This window comes from Mycteria americana, chromosome 4 (assembly GCF_035582795.1).
Source record: "Mycteria americana isolate JAX WOST 10 ecotype Jacksonville Zoo and Gardens chromosome 4, USCA_MyAme_1.0, whole genome shotgun sequence".
Classification (NCBI taxonomy): Eukaryota; Metazoa; Chordata; class Aves; order Ciconiiformes; family Ciconiidae; genus Mycteria; species Mycteria americana.
Genome location: NC_134368.1, coordinates 37,617,381 through 37,645,345, shown reverse-complemented (window position 1 = coordinate 37,645,345; position 27,965 = coordinate 37,617,381). Strand labels below are relative to the sequence as shown.

Here is a 27,965-nt window from a genome sequence, read left to right as displayed (position 1 = left end):
CGGCTTTAACAGAACTAACACAATTCACACACATCACCAGCTTGGGGGTTATCACATCTCGTTCATCCTCTCTCCAAGCAGCTTGTTCTCTTAACTGAATGTATCCCATTTTTCACACAGCTGCTCCTAAGTTCTGGGGAACATCTGGATAAAAACATCTAGCTTCATGGCAGAAGTAGAACTGGCATATTTTGCAGGCCCCAAAATAACAACAATGCTCCCAACACCATTTTCATGTTGACAAGCTTTCCCCTTTACCTTTTTTGGAAGGTCTTTCAGATAACGGCAGCATCCGGTACACCCTGAAGGCATTGTTTCCTTTCTTTATACTTTTGTCCTTCACTTCTTCTATGTCAGGCAGAGAGTTCATAGCACAACGGAAGTTTGCCTTCCACGTCTTTGGATCGGGTTTATCTACTCCTGACTGGTATTTTCCTAAGCAAGAAAAGAAAGTTAGGCACACGCGACGTGCAATTGAAAACCTAAGGCGAATCAATAACAGTGCAGGTTAACTTCAAGGTATCGGCCTTTGGTTCCCACGACAAGCATTCAAACAGTAGCTGAGGTTGCAAGAGAGCGTTGTGATCTCATTCCCATGCACGTTTCTAGAACACACGATGTATAGCTTCTGCTCAAGAAAGACCCAGGGCACTGCAGATCAGATGCAACTCCACAACAATGTGGAAAAGCTTGCACAGCATCTACCTTTATTATGTCTGGCTCAAATCCATAGAAAGGCATAAAAAGCCTAAGGGCCCAAGTCTACAAAGTGCTGAGTGTGCTCTACTCCCGACAGTTTTGAACCCGATCTTGTTAACGTTTAAATCAATTAAGTTTTACTGTGTTCCTCAATGCAAATGAGTTATGGCGCTTCAATAAAGCTGGAGAGTATCGCAGGCCTTGAAAAAAGCACTTAGCTTCCCACAAATCTAGAAACTTAAATTCACTCTGTGTGTTAGTAAAAGCAAAGACAAGAAAGAAGGAAAATGTAACTTTAAAAGGGAAAACAATGTGAAAACCTGTCCTGCAGAAAGAGAGTTCCAATACCTGTGTGAATTGCCCAGTTTCTAAATAAGGGAGCATCTTTTTCAACATCCCACCCATGTCTTGCGGCATGCATCCAGGGAATCTGAAAAATCTTCTTCTCCTGGAAGGGAAAACAAACAGGAAATGCCAACACTGATTGACTTGAGGGATCTTCTGATGACTTTAAGTCACTTATTTAAAAGCACAGTTCCAGCATCTGCAAGTGCTTTGCTTCCTTCTAACCCAGTGCCGCTGTCACTGAACTCAATAGGAAAATATCCACTGGCATCACCAAAAGCAGAATACAGCTCTAAGTATATGAAATACTCAGAAGCCCCTTCACAGATGATGAGCCTGGCAGCTTTCCAAGCTGACACATGGATAAAACATGCAGTGCTACACATTTCTAAACATTCAAACGAAGGCTAGTTTTGGCAGCACAGACACTTTTATGATTAGAAAAATGAGATATGAAACTAAACAACCATAGGAACAGAGCAAATTCAAGGGATTTAGAATTCAGCCAGTAAAATACTAGCATGGTGAAGGAAAGGGAGCTCTCAAATTTATATGCCAAGCAAACAGGCATATATCAACTGTAGACATCTCTCCAGTGGGGATGAAAAATACAAAACACCCATGTGAACGGGTGGCATTGAAGATAGTTGAACATATTTTAGTTTAGAAACTTTAGGCCAAAGAGTGCATTTAAAGCAACCCAAAGGAAGGCTTTTTTTAAATTATTTTTTTTAACACACAACATGTAGTTAAACCAGGGCATGCCTTATGTGGTCGAAGCATGAACTGATTCCCAAAGGGATCAGAAAAACTCATGGAAGATAGTACACTGTTGAGTATTGAAGATGATAGTTTTGGGATGCAGCTCCAGCTCTGGGAGCCCTATGGCTTTCAGAGCTTAAACAGCATGTTTCCTATACTCCTTCCTATACAAGAACTTAGCACACAGAGTACTGGGCCAGATGGATGCTGGGTCAGTTGTGCTTTTATGTCGTACAACATGGGAACGAATTCCTATGTGCTGACCTACAGGACTACTTCAGACTCTTCACACTCATTTCTGCAAAGCCATACAAAAGGAGTTTGTGCCACAACACTTCTTTTTTCTCCCCTATTGGGATCTTACCTGGCTTCACAAGCAGACATCTTGTGCTATAAACACTGCCACTACAGGTTTAGATCCACTTCTCAGTCTGTGAAGACAAAAGCACTTCCAGGGCAAAATGCACCCTCCTCCTGAGGTGGCCACCTGAGCTATGCCAACTGAATTGCATCCTAAAAGAGCCTATTTCTCTCCATTGACTACAAACAACTCTAGGCAGGCAGCTCTCATTTAAACTACTGCATTGTAGATGTCTGCGGTCAGGTGAGATGACTCCTTTGCCCTTTCCCCTTCCTCCAACAACCACTTTTCTTCCTTGTCTGTTTGGTTAATATTTCACTAATGTCAAGGTTAGATTTATTTCCCTTCCTTTCCATGTGATCTCTTCTTTTTCGAGCCTGTGTTTTGTATCGTCTTTCAACTCTTGTCTTCAATCCTTTCTCTCCTTTACATTCACTTGTTTGGAATTGCATTCTTCCCTTCTCGCTTGGCTTGATCTTTTCTTTAATTTGGTGAAAGCACAGATTTAATACATTCCTCGTTCCCCTTCAAGGCCTCACTCTCTCATTCTTCCTCTTAATCTAATCCCATCACTGCTCTCACTTGCCTTTTGCCTCCTTCCTCTTCCCTCTCTATACAGTTAAACCATCCTACAGAGTTGCTCTCCTCTTTCCCCAAGTAGAATTGGTCTAAAGAAAGCCTCATCCCCACTATACTGTGGTCCACAGCACTACTGTATTCATCAGAGCTAGCATAAGCTTCCTTGCCTTTACTCTCCCATAGACTATAATGAGCATGGAAAAAAATTCATACTTCCGTAGAGAACAACTTCTATCAACAAGAACTTTAAGAATTGACCAGATTAAAAAGTCTTCTCATGCTTGGTGGTAGGGAGAAGTTTGAACAATGCTACACAATGCTACAGAGGTTATACCATGAATTTCATATTCCGCGTGATAATTTAAAAAGTTCTATGGGAACTAGCAGACTGAACAAGACTCCAGACACAGCATCCTGTCATCATCAGTCGTACTCACTGCTTCAAAGGAACATGCCAGGACACTCTCAACAGCAGTGTAAGTGTTCATTACAGTGTTTCTGTTCATTACAGAAAGTTCTTCCCAACCCCAGATGTCTTGAAGCACACGGACTTATAGCAAATTATAATATAAATAAAAAAATCATAGAATCCACGTGCATTATAATTTTATAATACATACATAATTTTACATACCTATATATAAACTACATATTTTCTCATCAACTATCAAATATGTCTGAAATCCCGCAAGACTGCTGATTGCAGCAATACCACGTGGTTGTGTGTTCTCCTCTAGTTTACCTAGATGCTTTCTATTAAAATACTAATTTTTGATTTCACACATTATCAAACATTTACCTATATCATTCTTCAGTTGATGCTTCCTAATAATGACCTTAATAGGAAAAGGCTCATCAGCTTTCTCTTAGACTCGGAAAACCACGTGCTGTCTGGTACGGCACTCCATTACTGGACATTTGTGTAGGAGTCTTGTGTTTCTATTAAAAAATTAGCCTCACCTAAAGTCAAAAGCACAACGCACAAAACTTTTGCAGCGTAACAGGAATTGCTACCAAACTCCAGTGGGGACATCAAAAGGGAAAAGGTGTCACATTCCTAGAAATAGGCAGAAAGAGGAAAATAGTATCGAACGCTTGCAACCCTAGCATTGCAAAATGCTCCAAGCAGGTGAATAAGCATGAGATCACACACTAGCTAGAAAGTCATAGGATAGATTTTAAATAGCAGCATCCGTCTGGAGGGTAATACTCCAAGCATCCATCAAAGCAGCAGGTTGCCTCTCGACTCCTGTCACAGCTACTCTGAATGTTTTCACTCTAATTTCCTTTTCCAGATCCATGAGGGACACTGACCTCTCATTATCCCTCTCCTCACACCACCTCTGCCCTCTACTGAACTATGTAATTTCCTTCACACCTCCCGGTTTTGTCTCTCTGGGAAGGTAAAGAAATTCCCTTCCTCCCTCACACCATTGAGCAGGATAACATTTTCACCAGGGAGGTACACAAGTATTTATTTTTTAAGCCCTAAAGAGAGGGGTCTGTTCTGGAGGGGAACACAAAGCAGGAGGTATAATGTGATCAACTGACAGTAGAGGAAGGAATTAGGTAAGTCAGCTGTACCTGATTTGTAATTTTTAACCAAGAGAGGTTTAATTCCTTTCTCAGTCTGGAAAAATTCCCCAAGAAGAGACAGCCAATGACAAACCCAGAATGGTAATCGTTTCTTTAGTATTTAAATCTTATTTTCTTAAAGCTGTGCACACACACGAGTGCCATTCTCTTGCTAATCTGACCCACCTTCTTTTCTGTACTGTGAACGATCCTTTGCCAAACTCTGACTAAAATATACAAATCCCAAAATCCTACAGCCTCCAGAGTTGATTCTGTGGGTACAGAAAGGGCTGTGATACACATGACACTGTGTCATTGATTCCATGCATGGCTTTGTTTATGGTCAGGATTTACAGTAAAAATAGAAATATTTTTGGTTTAATGATTCATTATTGGAATGAATGTTTAAACATTTTTAAACAGAAATGCTCAGAAGTGCAATTAGGTTGTTGAGCACAATAAAGGCAACCCAGAATGATGCCAAATCAGAGGGTAGAAGTGGGGAATCAGTTTAATAAACCTCAAGGCAGGCCACTTAGCCTGGTATCCTCTTTCTGGTAGGAGCCAGGGCTTTGTTTTAGGAAAGAAAAAAAAAAACACCATTTCAAAATACTTTATTTGTGAGACAAGCCTTGGTCAATATAGAGTATGCTAACTAAGGACAAAATCTCCTACTGACTCTCGCATGCAAACAGTTTATGCCGGAAGCACAAGGCAGAAACCGCTATAACAACGCAATCAGAGGGCTGCAAACATTAAACAACATGACATGCCTTGCAAACTGCCTTTATGGGCTGGTGGGCTGAACTTGGGAAGAATGACACCTTTAGCATAGTGGCAGCGTTTTCACACTGCAGAGCAAAGGAGGCAAGTACATTCCTGGGGTGTACCGAAAAAGGCTAAGTGAACATAACCTACAGATGACAACATTATATTTAAAGAGTAATATGCTCACATCTGCAACACTGTGCCCTGCTAAGTGCAGAGAAATTATTTCAGGATTGGGCAGGAATGCTCAGCAAAGGACAGCAGAGATGGACTGTCAGCAGGAGATACCTGACATCAAAGTAGAGGTACTCAAGAGGAAGAATCCGTAGGCACCTGAACGTGGGACTCAAATTACAGAGACAACACTGAAAACTGGTCTCTTCCTCCACTTCAGCTGTGACCCTATTATGCAAGAACAAGGACCTACTCAAATTCACAGGGCGGCTAACTAGGGAATGGATAAAGCAATATTTATTTACCCAGCCACAGCATGTGAGAGTCACTGATGCAGGAAGTTCCTGAGAAACAAAATTCGTAGCTGAAATTTAAAGGGCTCCTGATAAGTTTATAGTCACAAGCATTTCTAGCTTTGAAAGCTGAAATAAAAAGTAGTAATCTTAATTGCCATTCTTCAGCTCTAAAAATGACCACCTGAGCATCACTACTACTACTATAGGGAGGATACCAGATTAACTGGGTTAGTGTCTTAAGCAGAGTAGCAGCTCCTGTGTTTCTGCACCTGACCTTGTGCATTTCCACCCATTTTGATAATAAAGTAGCCTCTGTAGTCAAAATTGCTTCATGCTTTTCAGTGTGGTGAATTACTCTCCTGCATACTGCAGAACGCATGCAATATTTCCAGGGTTTATTACTGTTCAAAGTCTCAAATACACTCCTTGGTTTTACTGAGCCAGTTAAAAAAACCCTCAAATTAGGCACTGACATTTTGGATCCCACGCTTGTGCTCTCAAAGTGTCTAGAGCTCTCAGTAGTAGCTCAGGACCAGGAATATTAGGTTTGGGTCTGGCAGGGGAAAAGTTACACCATTTTCTCCCAGGTTGAGAAGTATCAGAGAAGTCACTCAAGTCTGAAACAGGAGGTTGTTGCTTCAACCCAGAGTCTAACACAGAATATAGCCTTCCACCTCAGGAGAGCATTTTGTTCACATCCCTCTGACGCTACTTGGTGAGCAATCTGTTCCCAGCTTAAGAAAAACCTAGCGGAGTCTCCAGAAACGCTCGCTCCAACAACAAAGAGTTGGAAAATGCTTTCAAAGGAGCCACAAATTCACCAGGCCAAAGCAGGGCGCCTCAGATCTGGCAGGCGAGGCCGGAGGAACAGGTTCAGCAGGAAGCATTCAGCTTTGCCCTTCCTCCCCATGTCACTCCTTTGAAAACCAGGAATGAGCTGATTTACCTATCCAAACCTCAGGCACTGCTATAAAGTCCCTCTTCAGCACACGTACATACACGTGTGCAAGCACCCCCCTTACCTTATTTAGCCATTTCAGCCCCGGTATCGTGTTAGAGTTGATTTGCTCTTCCAGCCAGGGGCGCATCCGCATCCTTTCAACAGGCATTGTCACCAGCCCGGGAAGGAGCTGCAGGGAACAAAGGACAAGGTTACTTGTTTTCCAGGCAGAACTCCCAGACAGCTCCCCCATCTCCGCACAGTACAGACTTATTAAAGCTTTGCAGGTGTCAAACAATTATAAATATAATAGTGACTTTGGATCTATGCAGGAACCTGCCCTAAGAGCAACTGAGATGAGAAAGCATTCTCGATGGCAGAAAACACTCTTTGGCACACCTGGATTAGGAAAACCTTCACCTGAAGAAGACACTTCATATCGGCAAAAGCTTGTGTGCTTATACAGGCGGGATACCAGAGGCCACAAAGAAAAACAATTAGACTCCTGAAGAGACGTTTTCTTGGCCCATGTACCTGCATTTGCACAAGACCTTTTTTTGCCAAGAAAAAAAATGTAACCAAAAAATTCACATGCAGGAGGCATCACTGTACTAGCTACAATGATGCACCTGCTAACAAGAATGTTTTCAAATGGCTGTTTCTGTCCCAGAAATTTGACTAAAATGATGAAAAATACATTTTACATCACAGCAATTTATCAGACAACTTTGGTTCTGGTTGAGTAGTGTGACCCTCTCCCTCCAGCTTTCTCTGATCAACCCAGTCACTGATTTTTTAGCTGCTATTTTACATTTCGATACTGCTTAGCTAGGAAGTGAGTGCTTTACAGCCCCCTCAGCTGCACCATGCCACATTACATTATTCAGTTAAAACTCAAACTGACTTCTTTTTTTTCCTCTCTCTCTCTCTCACACACACACACGTGACCCTGATGCCACTTCCCTGTTTAGAGCTGTAAATTATTGACATAAGAGTCCAAAGTCTTGAACCTGAGGCAGAAAATTTTAAAAACATTAACCTATCTCAGGCACCGCTCTGAAAGTGCCAACCGGCACTAGATGCAGATTAAAGCACCACGTTAAACTCCTGTTAAGCAGCCTGCAACCCATCATTTCTATGTTCAAGTACTTGCATTTAGACTTCTTCTTCCCCTCTCCCCCTCTGCACCGGGCTCAGCTCCTTCCTCTCTCCTTTGTTCTTCACATCTGTGTTCTCTGCATCATTCTTAACTTCTCTGCTCCGCTATTCTTGTCACCTTTGATCTTAAAAAAAAAAAGAAAGAAAGAAAGAAAAAAATGAGTAGGCCACGTATTTGAAAGCACACAGCAATGACACAAATGTAAATGGGTTTGTTCTTGCTTCCTATGGGAGTACAGGCATCAGACAGACTAACAATTAGGCAGTACCAAGCCCACACCCAGCACAAGAGGAAGAAAAACGTTCAAAGTTTCCTCTCATTGCTCTGAGGACATGTATTTCCTGAAACTAATAAGGAATTAAAACCGGAGTGCAACAATAAGGCTCTTTGATGTGTTCAGAGAATTTACCAGCAGCCGTGCTCACGCTAATCTCTTAGCAAACATATTGGCATTTCATTTACTACTGTGTGGTCACTCGCGCTTCAGCCACAGCCGTTTCCAGTGACTACTAATTTCTAAAATAGCTCAGAAAATGGTTGCAACTGCTCAGGCTCCCTTTCAGGTTCACATCAAACATGAAAAAAAAGCCAACCCCAGAACCCGACAGCGGCCAAGCCCTTGTGCAAATCCCCTTTCTGTGCAACAGAGGAGCTGTTTTCTGGGTGAGGGCGGTGCGGGTGCAGCTTTTTTGGCCCCCGGGGTGGTGGCGAGCAGCCGGCCATGCTGCTGCAGCCCCCTCCACTCGGCACCAATGATTCCCATCCAGGTTGCAGAGTGGGTATGGGAGATCTGTACTATCTTCTCCTACACGTTGGGTCAAAGCTGAAAAATGCAAATGGCAACGTACTAAAAACACGAGCAAATTTCGATTCATCTGTCAAGGAAGAAACAAGTAGATGCAACGATCATCTTAGATGCATTTCTTTGTAGCATATCTTTAACTATGCATGCACTTTGAGACAATTCCTGGAAACACTGTGCATCATCTTCAGCATTCAATATATGAGTGCTCCCATTTAACAGTGGGACTCGTCTTGTCTTCTGGCTAATGAGCACCTAAGACAAATTTCAAGCCCATCTGAATGAACAAATTAGAAGGCAGAAAAGTCATCTTGAAGCTTGAAGGCAGCAGCAACAAATCCCACTTGGGACAGGCAAAGCGGAAGAAACAGAAGCTGCTTTTGTGCAAAAGCAACGCATTTCAGGAGATGAGAAAGCTGCCAACATCGCTACTCCAAGAAAGCCAGTCTTGCCCAAAACGGCACTGTTGAGCCAGTCATCTCTTCCCTCCCACGTTCCCGGGGGCTTCCCCAGCTGCTCCCCTGCAGATACTGCGGTGCTCGGTGCTCATCTCCTTTTCGGCACCCTGGGACTCCTCTGGGACTAGCACCTGGAGCTGTCAGCACACACCTTCACATCCATCACCCACACCAAGGCAAATTAATCCAAGGTAATCAGAAAAGAGGTTTGGCTTGTGAGAAGAGAGGAGTGGCTCCCAAGACCTGTTCATCTGAAAGTAAAACCAAACCCAGCTAAAAATAACCTGCAGTGATGTCCTGCTGGAAGGAACAGTGGGCATCTTCTAGGGGAACATCTTTCACAGGGGGGCAAGCACAGCATGCTTCTGCTCATCAAAACACACCCCATGCTTCTCTAAGAGTGCGTGCTGCAGAAAATAAAGCCTGACGTCTTCAGAAGACACCCCCAGACCTGTCTGCCTCAGGACAGCACTGACCACAATGGTGCTAAAATGTAGGGGGTTTTTCGGCAGCTGCACATCAACATCCTTGTGATGAAAATACCAAGTCAATTCTACAGACTAATTGCCTGTGGGAAATGAAGGTGCCACATCTCCCCTCCAGAGGTGTCAAACACATGATTTATTTGTACAAAAAGAAGCATCAACTTCTGCAGTGCCTTAAAAGTAGCCTCTGTCTGTCCCTAAGCGGGGTTAATGGGTGCACTTGGGAGTCTTATTTTGATGGCTCCAGGTAGGAGAACCTGAAGTCCATCCATCAGTGAGTAGCAGGACAATCACCTTCTCCCATTAAGAGTCATTCCCATTTGTAAAGACCTTTGAAATTCTCCAAAATAGGCAGCAAAGGCATGTAAAGTTTCAGGGGTCATCACCTAACATCAAACCAGCTTCACCCTCCATCAGAATACATTAATTATAAAGCAAACCTACAAAGCCAGAAACTAAGGTGAGCCATACAAAACAGCAGGCATGCCAAGTTCCTTCGCTCCAGCCTCTCTCCAGTGTACCCAGCAGAAAGGAAAAAGCAGAAATAGTCGATCCTTTTAAGGAGAATGAAACATCAACATTTATAATCTGAAGCAGGCTGTAAAACCAGGAGCACCTATGCACCTATCTCCCATTCCTGGTCAACGTTAACATTGCACTTCCCCTGCAAATTTACACATATAAGAACCTATGTGCAGGTGTCTGTATTTTTTGTATCGGACAAGTGGACTCCTACCAGTATTTTCAGAGCTGCCAAGGCATCCAGTTCCCACCGGCTTCACCACCACCATGAGCTACTGAGCAGTGGGCATCCATTCACCGCCCTAAGCAAACCTCTCCAGAAGCCCAGTTACCTTTGCCAGCTCGAACCTTCGCACTTGGGTTAACTGGGGGAAAAAAGGCTTAATGCCTGCCTTAGGTCACTTGGCACCATCTTCCTCTGCCTCAGAGAGACCACGGCTGGAGATGGCCAGGCTGGCAGGGGAGAGGAGAAGAGCCAGGGGGAAGGAGCAGCTCCAGCTCCACTAGTGGCAAAGGAGCATCTCTCACTCCATCACCCCCACCCTTCAGTCCCATCTGAGTTTTGTGACATGCTAACGCTATACTCTTTGCATAGGCAGCTCTGTGAACAAGACCAGGGAACTTAGCGGGCTTACAAGCAATACTTCTTTCCATAAGGCTTTTTTTTGTCTGTTTGAACCTGGATCATGGCTCTCATTCTGCTCAAAGACGCATGTGACAGCACAACCAAGAGGGGAGGGCACTCCGGCATGGGAGTGGGAACGAGTGGCTGGGGAGGACAGGGAGGAACCCCTTAATCCAAAACCGCTAATGAAGCCACTGTACTTTTAAACCACAGCTTCAAACTTGGACTCTACTGAACCCCAGCATCTCTTTGGGGAGAGCACAGGAAAATGCTTGGTCCCCGAGACCCATGTTGGAGTCAAACTTTCTGGCATTACATTGAAAATAATTGCTTGGTTTTTCTTCTGTTTTAGCATTGTTCCATGGTGGGGGAAGGGAAGAATAACCACCAAGAAACTCACTCAACTGCTAATGCAGATGGGACCCAAGGAAGCAGTTTTCTACCCTACAAGAAAAGGGGAGCTCCTTTAGACATGGAAGTAGGGCTACCTGCCAGGAACTCATTTTATGAACACTTGCCATTCTTAACAAGACAGCCAACCTTCAAAAGCCCCAATTTGTAACCATAACCATACCTCCTACAACTGTATTAAGGGTGGTAGCTCCGTGAATATCATTTCCCTTTTTTTGCTCCATTTTTATCACCCGCCTCTTTCTTAAAGGGGGCCACAGTCAGGGGCAGTTGCCTATTCCACGGTGGGAGCTTACATGTATCAACGGACATTAAGACATCAATAAAATGATTCCCAAACAGGCTCCAAGCGTGTGAGACACTAACCCCAACTCAACGGCATTTTCCTGGAAGGGGAGGCCACCGGGAGCCTGTAAGGAGCCAAGCCCCACGCAAGAAGCATGGCCCACAGATGCGCTGACGCCACGGTTTATGGACAATTATTTTGACCTTTTTCGAAGGTTTATTTACTGTACTATTCGTGCTAGTCCTACAGTCAGTTCAGCCTTTTTTTTTGCAACTAGATACCACAAAAACACGGTGGAGGCTACCCCCCGACAAGCTATAAACTGTCCTAATCCTGCAGACATGACGCGGAGGAAGAGTGCTGCGGAGGGCAGACAGCACAGGATCTGCTGAAGCTGGGCCAGCATAACCCAGTTAGGAACACAGAGACTGGGAGGAGGCCAGTCAGTAACACCATTCCTGCTACTGCACGTTGTACTTGAAAATGAGCTTTCTACAGGGAAATCACACTAGCATGCCCGGGGTGAAGCATGAAAGCCAGCTTCCTAGTATAGACATGGCTGATAGAAGAGAGTCACAACAGCGTAAGAGAGGGAAGCACAGGTATAGCAATGTTTTTGCGAGTAGTCACACAAAGGGCATTGAGCAGGTAGCTGTCACCACAGCATCTTTAAGACGCAATAAACCATACTGAATTTCAGCTCTACACTGCTTCGCAAGATGTATTTTTTTAAGATTCTTTGTGCAAGACTCTTCAGAAGGAAACTCACAGCACTCATTTATTTTTAAAGAGATGTTAGAAAAATATTACTTATTTTCAAGAGCTACTCACCTTTAAAGAGACATTAGAAAAGATGGAAGTAATGGTTGGGTTACAATGTACAGATACATATAAATATTTTCACTCTATAATGTTCAGTAAAGAGCTTATACTCCTCCCTACTCTCTGCTAAAATGTTCTAGTAAGTTTGACTTTGTTTTTTTCCCTGATGGTAGATAACACTCCTGCCATACAGAAAGTGTAGCCTTTGAGAATGAAGAGCTCCTCACTAGAATTACAGCAGCTGTAGACAGAAAGTGAAAGCAACGGCATGGCAGGCATTAAATCTGAGCAGTACGAGATGTTCTCTTCCCTTCAGTTTCACTCCCTCTGACAGTGTCTGGATAACTGAAAAGGCACAAAGGTTACCCCAAAAACACAAGCTACTCTATGTCTACATCGCAGATACGTTTTTAAAAATATAATTCTATGGTAGTAAAAAAAAAAAAAATATCTGAAAAAGCAATTCTTCTTTCCCCATCACAAAGTACCCAGTTAAGATATTTGCCAGTATATGGAAATGTTATTAATGGTTTTGAGAAGGTAAGGTGGGATAAGATACTTTGAGGTGCATTTGTTAAGTAGGTCACAGCCTTTCTCCAGAGCTGTGAAAAAACATCTGTTCCCCCAGAGGACTTGTGCAGAATATTGCATGGTATCTATTTCTCTTTTCTCTGCAAATACAGAACTGACATTTTTTTTTAAAGTTATCTTGTGCTTTGCTGATAATCTTTCAAAGCATTCCCTTTGTTTGCTAATGCTGATGCTGTTCAGAAAAGCATCAATCACCCTGTGTGACCAAACAGATATGCTGAAATGAGACCATACGCTAATTTTAGGATTCAGAGAACTCGGTTCTGCATTTGTCCCTGTGCCAAGCCTGTTTCAGGATACAAGGAAACATGATCTTATTTTAAGGAACAGTACTTGGAGCAAAATTCTGTCCCTTGGTCACGGCTCGGACTCTGCCTTCATATGGGATTTTGCATATAGGACCACCTTTTTCAACTATTCCACTGTGGATGACCATTTCAAAGCACATGTTTATCCATATGGACTTTGAGCAAAGCCCTGCTTGCAAGTCAAGCTAGTCAGAGGGACACCGACTTTTCCTGGCTAAGAAAACCTGCTAGATTCACCTGCTCAGAAATCCTTCAGAAATGTGAGATTGACACTGAAACACAGACACCTGTGGCACTTTACTCAGCTGCTCTGATTGCAGACACCTGAAATCCTCCTGCCCACAGCCCGTTGGGAGACAGACCTCTGCCTGGTGCATTTCCCATCTGCCACGAGAAGGGAGAATCTCGCCATTGATGCTGCAGAAGCAGAATCAACATGCCTTCTTTCTGACAACCCCTAATTATGCAAATTATCCATATCTTTTTTGGAACCAACAGCAAAACACATAATTAAAGTAGCATCAGTAAATGAGGAAAAGTGGGCATTGCCATTCTCAGAGGTGCAAGGGTTAAGGGTTCAAACTAAAATCCTGAAGTTCTTGGTGTTGAAAAACAGAGATACAAAGCAAGAAAACACATAAAACCCTATAAAAGACTTTCTGGATTCAGACAGCAAAACCTACCCTCTCTGGTCTTTTAACTGCATGTATTTATGGTGCCTCTTTTGTTCCCTAGGAATGATCTGTCAGTGATGCCCTGTTGAACAGGGAGGGATGAGGGAAACATCATGACTCCACTGGCAGATTTGCTTATCACTAAGCACCCCTTGCCTTGTGTTCCCTTAAAGCACACCCCATGGCCAACTGCTTTGCAGACCCAGCTCCCCTGTTGGCTATACTGCTGATCCACACTGTGGCTATGGCAGTATTTTTCCTGCTCTTTCCTAACATTTTGGTGGTAGCAGTAAAGACTGCTGTTAAGCATGCTACATCCTTCCTGTCCATCACCAAGAAAAATAATTCACCGCAGGCAGGAAAGGTGGTATCTTATTTGCTCAGGTGCCTGCAGGAAGGAGGAGACTCCATCAAAACAGGTTGGAAAGCCAAGAATTGGAGAGTAAGCACAGTGGGAGGGCACAGGTCCTGGGCAGACTGGTGTAAGGCACAGCTTGGCCATTAGGAAGAACCTGCATGGGCAACCAACGAGCAATATTTCACCTGCTTCCCTAGGCTCCCAAACCAAACGTGGCAGGGCTACAACAGGACCATGCCTGGTAAGGGGAAAGCTCTGTGGGGTGGTGAAACACCTGGGAACCCAGGCTGCTGCACAACGGATTCAAGCTAGCAACAGCTACCCAACTTCCCAAGCCCCTGCATCGTAGGGGCCAGGTTGTGCGCACCTCAGGCTGTAAGGAGGTGCAAAGCAGATGAAGGAGGAGGGAAGCATTCAGCATGCCCTCCTCTCGTGCTGCTGTACCCAAGAAAGACACATAAAAGTAGGAGGGAGAAAAGCCCTTGTGTCCTCAAGGGATAGAGGGCAAAAAACACCCCAACCAACCCAACATTCCCTGCAAAAAAAATAAAAACCCAAACAAAACAAAGGCAGTAAATACCTCAAACTTGTATTGAAATCAGCATTACAGACTGCATGATAAACATGCCCAGGAAAACACACAATGGGAACTCATACTGTATATAGAGTGTGTTTCATCAGCCCTATAGCATTTCTGTTCCACCCAAAGGGTGTTAACATGCCCTGGCTGGGATTCAGACATTACACATCAAAACAGACTCTTTCCTTTGGTTTCCATGCAAAGCTTATTCTCCCTCAGCAGCAAAGACATGAGTTGTTATTCTGCAGTGATCTCAAGCATCATTAAAGGTAGCCCTTGGATTTGCAGACTAGTACCGCACTGAAGAAAAGCCATCTTATTTTAATACAACAGGACCAGAAGGCTGTTTTTTTGCTTCTGGACTTAGCTGTAATGAAACAATGCTTCAACCTCTCAATACCTACAATAAAATTTCCCTTGCACTGGCTCCTATGTTGAACATTATCATGACACTTGAACAACACGATGCCAGTGGATGAGCCCATTCACTTCTCTGGCATCGCAGCGACTTACATCGGCTGGGAACTTGGCCCAGGCTTCTAACAAATAGATTGTTAAAGATCATCTCCACAGTATCCTTGCCACAACAATCATCTGCACGCACATCAATGTCTGCAAGTCTGGTGACAATACAAAATGATTGTTTTTACTTTCAGCTTTAAAGGAATACTTTGTTTCCTGGGGGTTTCTTTCATTTGTTTCCCAGGTCTTGCCTGGAGTGAAGATGGAGATGTCAGATTCTGGTGGCATCAGGATGACAATGGGTCTATGCAAGTGATAGTCAACAGCATGTGATTACAGAAAACTCTCCCCCTGCCACCTCCCCCAGAAGCCTCAAAAGCAGCCATAACTTTTACCTGATTTATTTCCTTCTTAAGCTTTGTGTTACATCTGATGATTGATCAAGATTTGTCTTCAGTATTTGGGATGTCTAACTATTTTTCCCCCAAAAGCTGCCGAGAAGAGACGTGGTGACTTTTCAGTAGTAGAGCTGTACTTCACTCAGACAAATTTGGGAAGGGCTTGTTTACAACAAGAAAATTGCTGGCATGGTTGTCAGGGAATAATTAATTCCTTGCATTGGGGAGCAGTTATCCCCAGTAAATCAATTTTATTCTGGAGTTAAGCGCTCACACAGAAACCCACTCCCAAATACCCACACGTAATAGCTGCTGCTACTTAGCTGTGTCAGTCGGTAACCACGGAAGCCAAACCCTCTGTGTTCTTGAAAGCTGTCAGGAAAACTCAGCATTTGACACCTGACTCAAAGAATTTTTCAGCCTGGTGAAAACTAGAAGGCTATTAAGGTTTAAACAATTATCAAGAATCACTACTTTTATCACACTGATGCAACTCAACAGCATTTTTTTAAGTCTCTCCATGGCTCTGTTAGACTAATACACCCTTATGTGCTCTGTGACTAGGTTTACAGAAGACATTCCTAAAACTTTTAACAAGCACAACATGTTTCCTACATGTGTCCCTCTGAAAGCAGTGGAAAATCACACATGAAAGTATCTGCAAGATCAGGATCTTAAATTGTAAAAATACTTTTTAAAGCCTGGGCAGACTTCATCTCTGTGTGCTGCCTAGCATTCTTCTGCCTAAGTACAGGGTCAGTGCTTTATAGGGTGCTATATATAAGAAAAGCAGCCATCGTAAAACAAAAGTCCTTAATCTCAATGTTCCCACACTGGTGGCTTAAGGCTCAGGCAGGATTGCAGAGAAGACAATGACATTTTAGAGGCACCAGAGAGGCAGAAAAATTATTCCAGATAGCTAACACTGAGAAATGTGCTCAAGGAAGAGTTTTCACAGTCACCGGCCATGACCTGCACCTGATGTAATCCACCTTGCTTTGGATTGGGCTTGTTTCTCACAGCTACCTTTGTTTGTATAACATACTGTTCTGCAACACACAGCAAAAACTATTTGCACACTACACTAAAGTGCGATTTAATATTTGCTTAAAGCTTTCATTTTATTGTCTGGGCAAGGGCAGTTTCTACCACTGAAGTTAATAGCTAACCCACACCTACACTTTTGCTACCCGAACTTCTAATCGCTAGCACAGCACCCAGAACTGAGCGCAAAAGACATGAACTACCTCTGCTTAACCTCATAGCGAGCACCCAAAACAGCCCTTTCAAGCAAGCCGTTTGTCCTTTACTTCCAAGAGAAGGTATTAAAGAAAAGTACATGCTATTTCAGATCGGTAAAAAACACTCTCTCGCTTACTTAGATGCTTGCTTTACAGACACACCACAGCAGGCACAGACTTGGGGGCGGGGAGCCTGAATCATCCACACTGCGAGCTGGAAACATGTCTGTCACATGCACTTATTTACAGTTACAAAAATAGCACCATGAAAGAAGCAGATGTGTTGAGCATAAAAAAAAATTTCAGTTAGTTATTACAGAGATATTGCTTGACACTGTAGAATTTAAGAGATATGTCTTTCTTTTGTACATACACTTTAAATGCTTGCACTTAAAGAGTGCTAAGTATTAAATGCTTAATACTGACGCTTGTTGAAATGGTATGATGTAATTCTCCTTTTTACAAAAATGCTACTCCTTCCACTGCCACAGGACATACAGGAACTTCTTAACTCATTTTCATGCCGAGATATGAATAGTTAATAGGAACAGCTACAAAATGTGCTCTTAATTTAAACTTTTTGTGTTGACCACAGACCAACAGCAATGAGACAGCCTCAATTTCTGATCTGCAGCAGCTATTTCTATCTTGGAAGCTTCCTAAAATACTACTGAGCTAGAGTGAGACCACTGAACTCATCTTCATTTCTCATCTAAGCCAAATAAATATTATTGAACTAAACAAAGCTAGTCTTCATCAGCTTCCCTCATCAATCTCAAATCTCCAGAACGGGTTCGGCATCCAAAGAATTTAGTTTTTATATGCTCGAATGCAATGTTTGCAAATGTGTGAGAATTAGACCTTTGGAATTAAAGTCTTTCATTTCACCCTAGTACAGCTTCAGCAGAGCAGCGATTGTCCAAGCTTCTCCTCAACAGCCAACCTTTTTGTTGATATAGCCCAGGAGCATGCATCTCTACGTGTGAGAAGGATATTCATTCGAGCTTCCACAGCCACCCAATGTTTGGACATCCTTTGACTAATTCACCAGCTAGTTCTCAAGGTCAAAAAGGACCTTCTAGCTGCTGACTGATCTGTGGAAATGGAGTGAAACCACTCACAGTCATTTCATGTCATCAGCAAAGCTGATATCAGATAGCATCTTTTGATTATTGTTGATCTGACCCAGATCTAAGTGGACAATCCCAAAGGTGGGGGCCAAAAAAACCCCACCACATATTTTATACCTGATCCTATTAGCAATTCACATCTCAACATGAATAAAATTCAAGCGCACCTACCAGCCGAATGACTCGCTTTCACCATACTAGATGTCATCACCTCCACTGTACTTTCTGTACGCATTTGCTACAGCATTTCAAAACATTACTTCCATCACTGAAGAAGACACCATTTCCCGTACTGCGGGGCCATCACCCAGACCACTGGGTGGGAAAAGTGGTACCTGGATAAACCAGGGAGAGGAACTCCTACTCCCTACTGTGTAGTCTGCTAAAGGAGCGCTGTCATGCAGAAGTCAAATTTACCAACAGATGAAATAAATACTAAAATTGAAATAATTTTTCAAGTTCAGCTCTCATGCTTCTTTGCTCTGTGTTTATTCTTTCATTTTTGCCAACTGGGAAATGAAAACCAACGGAGTCGGTTTCACTTTTGTTTATATTTGGTTTCAATTTTATCCTCGAGTTTTGCTTTCATCTTTTTCATGTAGCACTGTTGGGATTTGAGATCCTGCAGGAAAGCTTTCAGTAATTTTAAAATATTTGTCTCCTACCCCACCTTCTTTCCTACTGTGGAACTATTTTTGTTTTAGATAAACTTTATAAGATACTGTCACAATTTTGGAATGCTTTTGGTGGGGGGATTGTTTGATTTTGATTTTACAAATTTATACGCCACATCCAATTAAATTCAGTAGTTTAGTATTTTCCACTGGATTCATCTCTCAGTTGCATATAAAGCACATTTACACGCTTCAACAAAACACCTTAAAAGAACAGTCAGTGCACCAAATGCCCGTTATATATATGCATGAAATGCACATAAAGACCTAAACTTACTGCTACTTGAACTTATGAAAGAATTAAGGCATTATCTTGCTTAGATAAAGCTCTAAAAGGTTTGACTGTAATGCTGTCGAGCAAGGTCCAACACCAATAGAAGCATTACAGTACAGACTTTGTCTTCCATGCACTCATCAAGCCCCTCAAGTCACATATATCCCTCCATACACATCAAAAAGCAGAACTTAACCACACTGTCAGACTTTCTTAAAACAAACCATAAGCAATACTTCCTTCTTTTGTGCTATATCAATATTAAGCATGTAAGTCTTTAAATTAAAAAGTACTTAAAAGAATTTTACAGCAAAAGGGAAATGGTTAGACAACATCCACTGTCACATGCAGTTCAAACTGAAGGACAAATGTAAATACTTTCGCTTTTGCCGCAGCTTAACTCCATTCCTAACACCAGATATGCTGGGAGCTACAAACCAAACCTGTAAAGGTTAGCTGAAAAACTATCAAACCATAATCTGCTCTACTCTTTAAGGGACAAGAATATGGAAATTATTACTTCCAAGCTCACTTTGAAAGCTAGCAACCTATATAGCAATTGAATGTTAAAATAATTTAAAGTTAGAATTTAGTTCTGTACCTTGGGTGAAACAACATGCCACACACAGGATTTGCTCCTGGATGCCTGTGTCCAAGCTGCAACAAGGCAAAACGTCTGCCTTGTACTGAAGATTGCTGTACATTTGTTGCAATCTGCCCCCAAGCAAACAAAGGGGTCAGAAGATTTCCAATATACACAAAGCCAGGCTTGCAGTATATTACACATTAAGAAACCAAACATTACTTTACAGCTTACCACTTTCTTTCTTTTCTCCCTAGCTCATTCAAAAAAACAGTAATTTTTCATCAACTTCCAAGAAATTGAACACATACCTGGCACTAACTGGAAGAGAAGTTTTAAAATTGTTTTACAGTCTATCAATAAGAAATGTGTGCTGTACAATGTCTTAATTATGCTATATACAAAACATCTAATTTTATATTTTTATACATATGTAGATATGTATGTGTGCATATATACATATAAGCAGACGTTAAACTCTTAACTGTTAACATTCCCTTCCACCAACTGTTAATAACTGTTAATTGCTGATTCCAGTTTTTCTTACTGGCTATTTTAATCTATTTTAATCTTAACACAAGAGTTCACACATAGTCAATACAAGGAAGAACCTTCATAGAGTTCTAACAAAACTTCTGAAAAAAAGAAGGGGAAATTATTTAATTACACTGAATTATTTTTTCCATAATGTTACTCATACATGAGGAATATGCAACTTAATAAATCTGTTCCTCTCATTCACTGTACCCAGAATCTTTTTGGCTTGCTTATTTGTCATTTTGCTTTTGCACTTGTGATCTCAAAGGACAAACCAGAAAATGTTTTACACTAATCACAGTTTATAGCACCATAAGCTATAATAAAACTTCGGTAAACACTACCTTATGGTTTATGCCCCCAATATTACAATCATTGTAGGCCTTTGAAGAATGTGTTTCAAAAGAGCAATCTTCACAAACGAGTCACAGAGATAAGTAATAAGTAAGAGTAACACATGATTAGTTTTACTTCTTTACTACAAATGGACCATGCCTTTCAATATAAGATCCACAAAGTAAAAGTTGAGGTTCTAATCCTGCAAACATCAGAGGAATTTTCCTGGGGTACCACTCCTATGCAATGTTAAATGCATACAGGATGCACTTAACCTGACTGTAACTTGTGTCAGGTTAACAAGTCCAGGGGTAACAAGCACAGACTGAACAGGATCATCATAGAACATTTTTTTTGCTGGAAGTTTCATAAGACCTTATGCCACAAGATTCACGTAACAAAGGGCAATATATGGTCTTGCTTCTCTGTGTTACCTGCTATCCTGGTTTCAGCTGGGATAGAGTTGATTTTCTTCCTAGTAACTGGTATAGTTTTGGATTTAGGATGAGAATAATGTTCATAACACACTGATGTTTCAGTTGTGTGCTTGACTTAGTGCTTACACTAAGTCAAGCACTTTTCAGCTTCTCATGCTCTACTGACTAAGAAAGCTAGAGATGCACAAGAAGCTGGGAGGGGGCACAGCCAGGACAGCTGACCCAAACTGGCCAAAGTGATATTCCATACCATATGACATCATGCTCAGTATAGAAACTGAGGGGATCTGGCCAGGGGCAGCGATTGCTGCCTGGGGACGGGCTGGGTGGCAGCCGGTGGGTGGTGAGCAATTGCACTGTGCATCACTTGTTTTGTATATTCTTTTATCATCATCATTATTATTATTATTATTTTCTTGTCCTTTGCTGTTCTGTTAAACCGTCTTTATCTCAACTTACGGGTTTTATCTTTTTTTTCCGATTCTCTCCCCCATCCCACCAGGGGGGAGTGAGCGAGTGGCTGTGTGGTGCTTAGTTGCCAGCTGAGGTTAAACCACGACACCTGCAAATGGACCGTAGTTTATGCTTCTCAGTGGAGGAGGTCTCTGTTTGCAGTTTTCAGAAATAATTCTGGATCAGCATCTGCAGTAATTCTTTGTGGGCAGTCAGTGCCCAAAATTTGATTGAACTGTTCTGACTGCTAAGTTGCACAGCAAGTTTCTCTCCCACAGACTGCCTAATCACTCATGAATCCACGTAAACCCCTGACATACATGCAGTGGCCATGAGCACCACAATTTATATATTGCAGGACAAACACCTCCTGTTGTTTTGAAGCTGCCTCCCAACTGTTTTATTTGGGTCGCGTTTATCTATACTATGTTTACCTATTCACTTTCTTCATGACAGTAATGATTTTAAAGAACATCCCCACATCCTCTTCAGTCACTTCTTTTCCAAGCTACTTACTCTTTCACAAAAGCTGTTTCATTCCCTTGATTGTCTGATGCCCTTCTCTGTACCTCATCAACTTTCACTACATTCTTTTTGAGATGGGGGAACAAAAATTGTTAACACTATTCAGGATAGGGGAGCAATATAGATTTATAGTGGCATGAGAAGTGTTTTCTATTTCTTTTTTTACTCCTTCCTAATAATTCCTAACCTGCCCTCTCCTTTCTTAGCCACTTCTGGGCACAGAGCTTATTTTTTCATAGGATTATCTGTGTTGTATGATCTTTTCCCGAGTAAAAAGTCAGTTCAAACTTCAACCTTGTGTACAGAAAGTTAAGCTTGCATTCCCTTCCATGTGCATTATGCTTACATTGGCCTGTACTGCATTTCATTTGCAAACTTACATCTGGACTTTCAATATGAGATCCTTCCACAGTCTTTGCGGTTCAGCCTTCAGGACTGTACTGCTCCGAATGAGTTAACACAACCAGCAAACTTGCCACATCACCACCTATCCCTTCCTGCATCCGTTGAATGGCATAGACCCTGGGCAGACTCTGGGGGGGACAAGTGGCAACCTCCTTTCACTGAGCAAACTGACCATGGCCGTATGACCTGGTGCAATCTGATCCCACTTTGAAACTGACTCTGCTTTAAGAATGACTGTATCAACCAGACCTCCACAACAGCTCAGCAATGCCTTTAGAGAACTCCAGAAGACTCGAGACGTACAAGTCCTCCTCAACAAAAGACAGGCCTATTCTTTGTCAACGTATCACATTTATACCCGTGTTCACTAATCCCTGGCAAACAAGCAAACAAAAATGACCACCCTGGAGTTCTCAGTCTCCCCAGAAACCTTGAAAAACTGACAGCTCATTTGTCACCTTCTATTCCTGGAGCACCAAGGCAGGCCTACGCAACAAGTTACACACAACAGGCAATGTATCAGCAATTTCATATTTTAAGTTCCTTCAAAACTCATGAACAAGTATCACCTCCTGCCATCTACTTCATCCTTCTCCTCATCGGTTCATTCTGATATCCTCTCTTACAGACACTTCAACTTGAGAGAAATCCTCCAATGTGCTCACCCCTTAAAGAAAGAAAAAGCTGCTAGCAAGGGAATGTCCTTAAACTCCTCCTCAGTGAACCAAGGCTCAAAGAATTTGTTTCAGTCTTCTGCTATGACTTTATCTTCCTTGGGCACTCCTTCTACACATGGATCACTTATCAGCAGGCTTCCTGCTTTTGATGCATTTGAAAGAGGATTTACTATTTGTTTTCATGCCTTTAGCAACTTGTTCCATGACTCTTTTTGGCATACCTTATTGTATTTAACTCAGTTTTTCTGTTCTTTTCCACCTTTCCCATTTGGAGACAAAGCTTTAACTTTTTGAAAGATGTCTTTTTACTTCTACTGAGCTCCTTTACTTTGCTTGTCAGCCTGCTCAACTTTTTTGGTATTTCTGACAGATGCCATGTAATTGCTTTGAGCCTTTACTCCAGTGTCTTTGAAGAATTACACGCCACCTGCAAGTATTTTTCACTTTTGGCTGCCTCTCACCATTTTACTCATTGTTTTCCTTGTTTTATGAAGATTTACTTTGGAAAATTAAACACTGCCACAACAACCCTTGGCTTTACTGCTCCTGCAGCAACGCTGAGTCTAAGTACATTACGATCACTGTCACAACATAGCTGACTGGCATTTTTAACGTAAAATTCTGAACTTAATTCTTGCTGACCAGGACCTTGTCCAGAGTTGCTACCTACAGAGCACCCTTACAAGCTACACCTACAAAGCAGGGTTTTTTGGCATCTAAAAAGTTGGTACTCAGGCAAATTTCATGTTGGAGCATGACATAATCTAAGTGAGGGCAACTGAAGCCTCCCATTATCATCATATTTCCTACTTTTGCAGCTTCTCTACCCTCCCTTAATATATGACAGTCACTGTCAACATCTTGGTTGGGCAGACAGTCACATAGCCCTAATCTCTACTCTTCCTATTTAGGCCTGGAACAACAATTCATGAGATACCGTGTTACTTCTTGAAACAGTTATTTGCTCTTTACCAAAAAGTATCCCACTTCATACACATGCAAGCTACTCTCTCCTCTCTATGCCATCTCTTGTCTGTCACCACAATATCTGAGTTTCCACAAAGTGTCTGATACTCCAAGTATTATATCATGGAGATGGTTTAATACCAGTTTTAATACCATGGGGATGACACGTACTCCAAGAGAGCATGCGTCATGGCAAACTTTACGTTCTTTTTCACCTGTCAGCTCTTCCCCACTGTTTTCTTTTAAAACTTATAATTTTATATATATCACTAAATAAAAATGTTTTAATTTAAGGCATACATAGCCTGGCTGCAAACTTATTTACATAAAGTTCATTTTTCTGATGTAGACCCTTTCTATTCCAAAAATATTTCCAGTTCCTCTTGAATCTTACCTCCTTTTTTCTGCATCATTTTCTCAACTGTGGATTAAGACTCTGCCTCTCTCTAACTCCACCTGGTCCCACATATCAGAGTAAAGACCTCCATGCAATGGAGACTGGGGTCTTTAACCCCCCTTACTAACAGCCTGTATGTTACTTCTCAAACCTCTTAGCTACCCCTTTCCATGTAAGGTGGCCTGTGATGAATAGCTCAAGAGACTGACTTGACATCTTCTGAAATCTGCCACTTTTGTAGTCAGCAAGTAACCAGGTAGCACCACAAAGACATACAGGTCAAATATAATGGCTGACCGCTCTAACTACCTCTGCCGACCAGCTGGGACCCCCAGCCTCAGACAGATACCAACAGCGTCAGCGGACTAACACCTCGCCGTGCCTGTACCTAGCTGAAGAACTGCAATGTGGCATATGACTGTGACAAAGCAATAGCATGTCAAAGAAGTCAGTGCTCTCAGACCTTCCACCACCATTTACCAGTGAAAAGGAACTGCTGCATACAAGGGGCACGTGAAGTAATTCCCCTGTGGGACATTACCAACAGGGGCCAGAAAAGGGCAGTGATGTCTCTGCAGGGGCTGGTGGCACGGAAAGATTGCGATTCAGACAGAAACCATCTGCCTCACAAATCAATTCTGCTACTTTTATAATTATGTCACCATTTCCCTATTAGGGTGAATTTAAATGTTGCTGCTCCACTCAACTCTTTTTATGGTACTGACGCAGACATTCTGCAAAGGTTATTATATTCAAACCCATTAAGACTTAAATAAAATAACTATAAACTTAAACATGCAGTATTTCATCTCCACAAACTGAGGCTGTAGTTTACAACTGCTCCTATGTTCAAGAGAGTGCTGTCTGCAAGATTTTAGCACGGTAAGCTGGGCTATAAATTACAACCATACACTAACCGGGAGCAAAGTTCTGCACTCTGAAATTCCTTTATCTGAGGTCTGTGTCTATATAAATAAGCCTCAAATACTCTGCTGTTTAGGTGCTCACAGTAATCAAAATGTTAAAGACCTAAAATCTCTAGGAACCTGGGCTGCGGGATCCAATTATTCAAGCGCTTGCAACTTTGACCCCAGATGTTGCGAGACGCTTGGAATTTGACCCTCCACGCTACACGCAAACAAAACCCCTGCTCATAAATTTTCTCCAGGGGAAGACGTCCAGGGCTGGGCCCTCCACTTGCTGGCGTGGAGCAGGACAGTGCTCCACAAACCGCCATGCAACGAGCCACGACGCAGCAGCGCTGCCCGCACCCACAAGAAAAGAGGCTATCCCTGAAAAAAACAGAAGGGAGAGCGCGGTTCAGGCTGTTAGGTGTGCGAATGATGCACTTGTTAAGGCTGGATTCATTCAGATCATATGGGGGGGACGGGGACGGGGACGGACCCAGAAACGCTCGTTTTCCCGAGGTGTGTTTCCTTTAAGATACAGAGGCGGAAAGGCCTGCTGCACAGGAGCGAGGAAACACCGCCGCCCATCAGCGGCCTGCCCTGTGCAGCACTTCACAGGACTTCCTCCTTCCGCTGGTCCCACAGAACCCAGCCGCGGCGGCCTAACGGCCCCTCAGGCCCCGCTCCATCTTGTCGCGCCAACCCCTCCTCCCTCCGCACCGCTGGTGCCGTCCTCTCAACAGGGGCAGGACCCCACCCCGCCCGCCTCGCCCGCCATCGGGGGCCTCAACCCGCTGAAGACGGGGACGGGGAGAGGCGGAGGCCGCGGCGGGCGAGGCCCGAAGGCACCGCCCCGTCGCTTGTGTAACGGACCCTCCGCGGGGCGGGGCGGGAGCGGAGGGGGGCGGGGCCTCTCCGAGGCCCCGCCCCCCTCCGCTCCCGCCCCTCCCCCGCCTCGCGCGGCCCCACGCACCCGCGGGGGCAGCGCCCCCCCCCCCTCACAGCGCGACCCCCGCCCGCAGCCCCTCCGCCCGCCCGCGCCGCGCCACCGCCGCTCCCCCCCGTTCCTTACCGGGGCTACCGGCACCCCCAGGCTCGCAACAAGTGCGGGGGCCCCCCGGCCCGGCCCGCGCCGCGCCCTGGCCCTCCAGATCCAACGCCCCCGCCTTTGTCTGCGCGCCGGAGCTCCCCACCCGGGAGGCGGCGGGTACCCCCCCCCCCCCCCAACAAGCCCATCTCCGCCGCAACCCGCCGCCCTCTCCCCCCCCTCCGCCCCTTCCCAAATGCAACGGCGGAACGGGGCTCGGCCCCGGCCGCTGCAGCCCGACCTTTTGTTTTTAAACCGATGCCCATCTCCCCGGGAGCCTCGCCGCTCCGCACGCGAAAACAGCAGCAATGCGGGAAAAAAAATTATTTTAAAAATTTCAAAAATTAAAAAAATAGAAAAAATTAAAAATTACCTTGCCGGCCCGTTTTCGCGGCCCTTATATAATTCCTCAAGGTTACCGCCGTTGCCAGGGGACGCGAAATGGAAATGAAAACAGGCGCTGAATAATCGCGGGAGCAAAACTAAAAGTTAACTGCCTCCGCCCGGGCGCAGAAAGGTCCAGATCGAAAGCAAAACAAGGAAAGGAAGCGGCGAGGCCGCCGGCGCTTGGAAATCCCCCCGCCTCTCCGCCGGGCCGGGCCGGCCGCGCAGGCGGCGGGGGCAGGGCTGCGGCGGCGGGCGCGGAAGCGCGCTGCGCCCGTCATCGCCGCGGCACGGCGCGGCACGGCGCGGCACGGCACGGCGCTCCCCCACCCCCCCGACCCCGGCAGCCGGTGGTCCCCGTGAGCCCCCTCCTCCCCGGACCCCCGCGCCCCGTTCCTGCCGGGGAAAAAGCGGTCGATCGTTTCGGTGGTGGGTGATTTCAGGACTAAAGGTTCTCGGGTGTTGCTATAGGACCGTCGGCTCCTGCAGCGTCTTTAAATGTTTTTAATTCAAGGTCTGGCTTGCGTGTGGAAATCTGGCATTTTATTCGTAGCTTGACTTGTGACTGAAATAACTCCGACGCCCAGCCCTAATAAGGCGGGGGGGTGTGGGTCAGCCCCACACAGCGCTGGCCCGAAGCCGGAGCCGCCAGCCCTGGGACGGCTCCGGGCAGCAAGGAGCGAGGGGACGCTCCCGTGGCATGCACAAGCCCATGGCTCACAGCAGGCTTTCCCTCGGACCGCGGGAATCCCTGCAGCTCGGCTCCTCCAGCACCGACGGCATCCCTCCCTGCTTCTCTTCCCCCTCCGCTGAGGTGGGAGTAGTGGTCTTGGTCTGGTACACACGCACGCTGGGACTGTCATCGCCTTTAAAAAAGGACTATGTCACACTCCTACAACGAGGACAATTTCAGACCAGGTCCTTTGAACCCAGCGAGTCTCAAGCAGCAGGGTTACTTCAAGAGACAGCTCTTGGATTTTAACAGATTTTGCAAACTGCTGTTGGTCATGGAGTCTATCTAGAGACCAAGGGTATTCTGCAGAATTCAGATAATCCCGATGCACACTACAGCATATAAAACTGAATGAGGAGAGGTTGCAATACGTCATTCCTAGCCTTACCCAAAGATAATGAAGGAAAGGCCCCAAGCACTGGGGGAGATATGAAATGTAGTCATTACAAAAGGTCGTATATGGAGGGGGGGGGAGGGTGTACACATCTTTCTCACATGCACGCATATTTATATGCATGCTATATGTATGCACATACGTATATATTCAGGTAAGCAAGCGGTATAGCTATGTGTGCAGATATATGATGCACAGCCATCAGCAGCGGGAGGCATGCCGGGGTTGTGCAGGGGGGAAAGCTGGTGGAACGTGCCAGGACTGGCACAGGGGGACGGTTAAGGAGCGGTCTGCTCTCCAGAGGCACAGCAAACAGAGAGGGAGGTGTTCCCCGGGTGCCAGGTGCTGTGAGGACCCTCTGTGGTGGCAGCTCTGGACATGCAG

General features: G+C 44.2%; 1 protein-coding gene across 4 annotated transcripts in view; it reads right to left on the bottom strand.

Annotated features, from left to right (window-relative positions):
* IRF2 (interferon regulatory factor 2) overlaps positions 1 to 26,754 on the bottom strand; it is a 45,252-nt gene extending 18,498 nt beyond the window's left edge. The window contains exons 1-5 of one of the 4 annotated variants that reach the window (XM_075500242.1): positions 26,444 to 26,754; positions 7,653 to 7,782; positions 6,582 to 6,689; positions 1,048 to 1,147; positions 259 to 435 (exon numbers count right to left, since the gene is read on the bottom strand). In XM_075500242.1, coding sequence (XP_075356357.1) covers positions 259 to 435; positions 1,048 to 1,147; positions 6,582 to 6,668 — 364 coding nt within the window. In that variant the 5' untranslated portion in view covers positions 6,669 to 6,689; positions 7,653 to 7,782; positions 26,444 to 26,754. Of the gene's footprint in view, positions 1 to 258; positions 436 to 1,047; positions 1,148 to 6,581; positions 6,690 to 7,652; positions 7,783 to 25,754; positions 25,777 to 26,055; positions 26,075 to 26,443 lie in introns of those variants that run through there. The other 3 variants (XM_075500241.1, XM_075500244.1, XM_075500243.1) reach the window with 3 other exon arrangements.
* Positions 26,755 to 27,965: the final 1,211 nt, after the last annotated feature.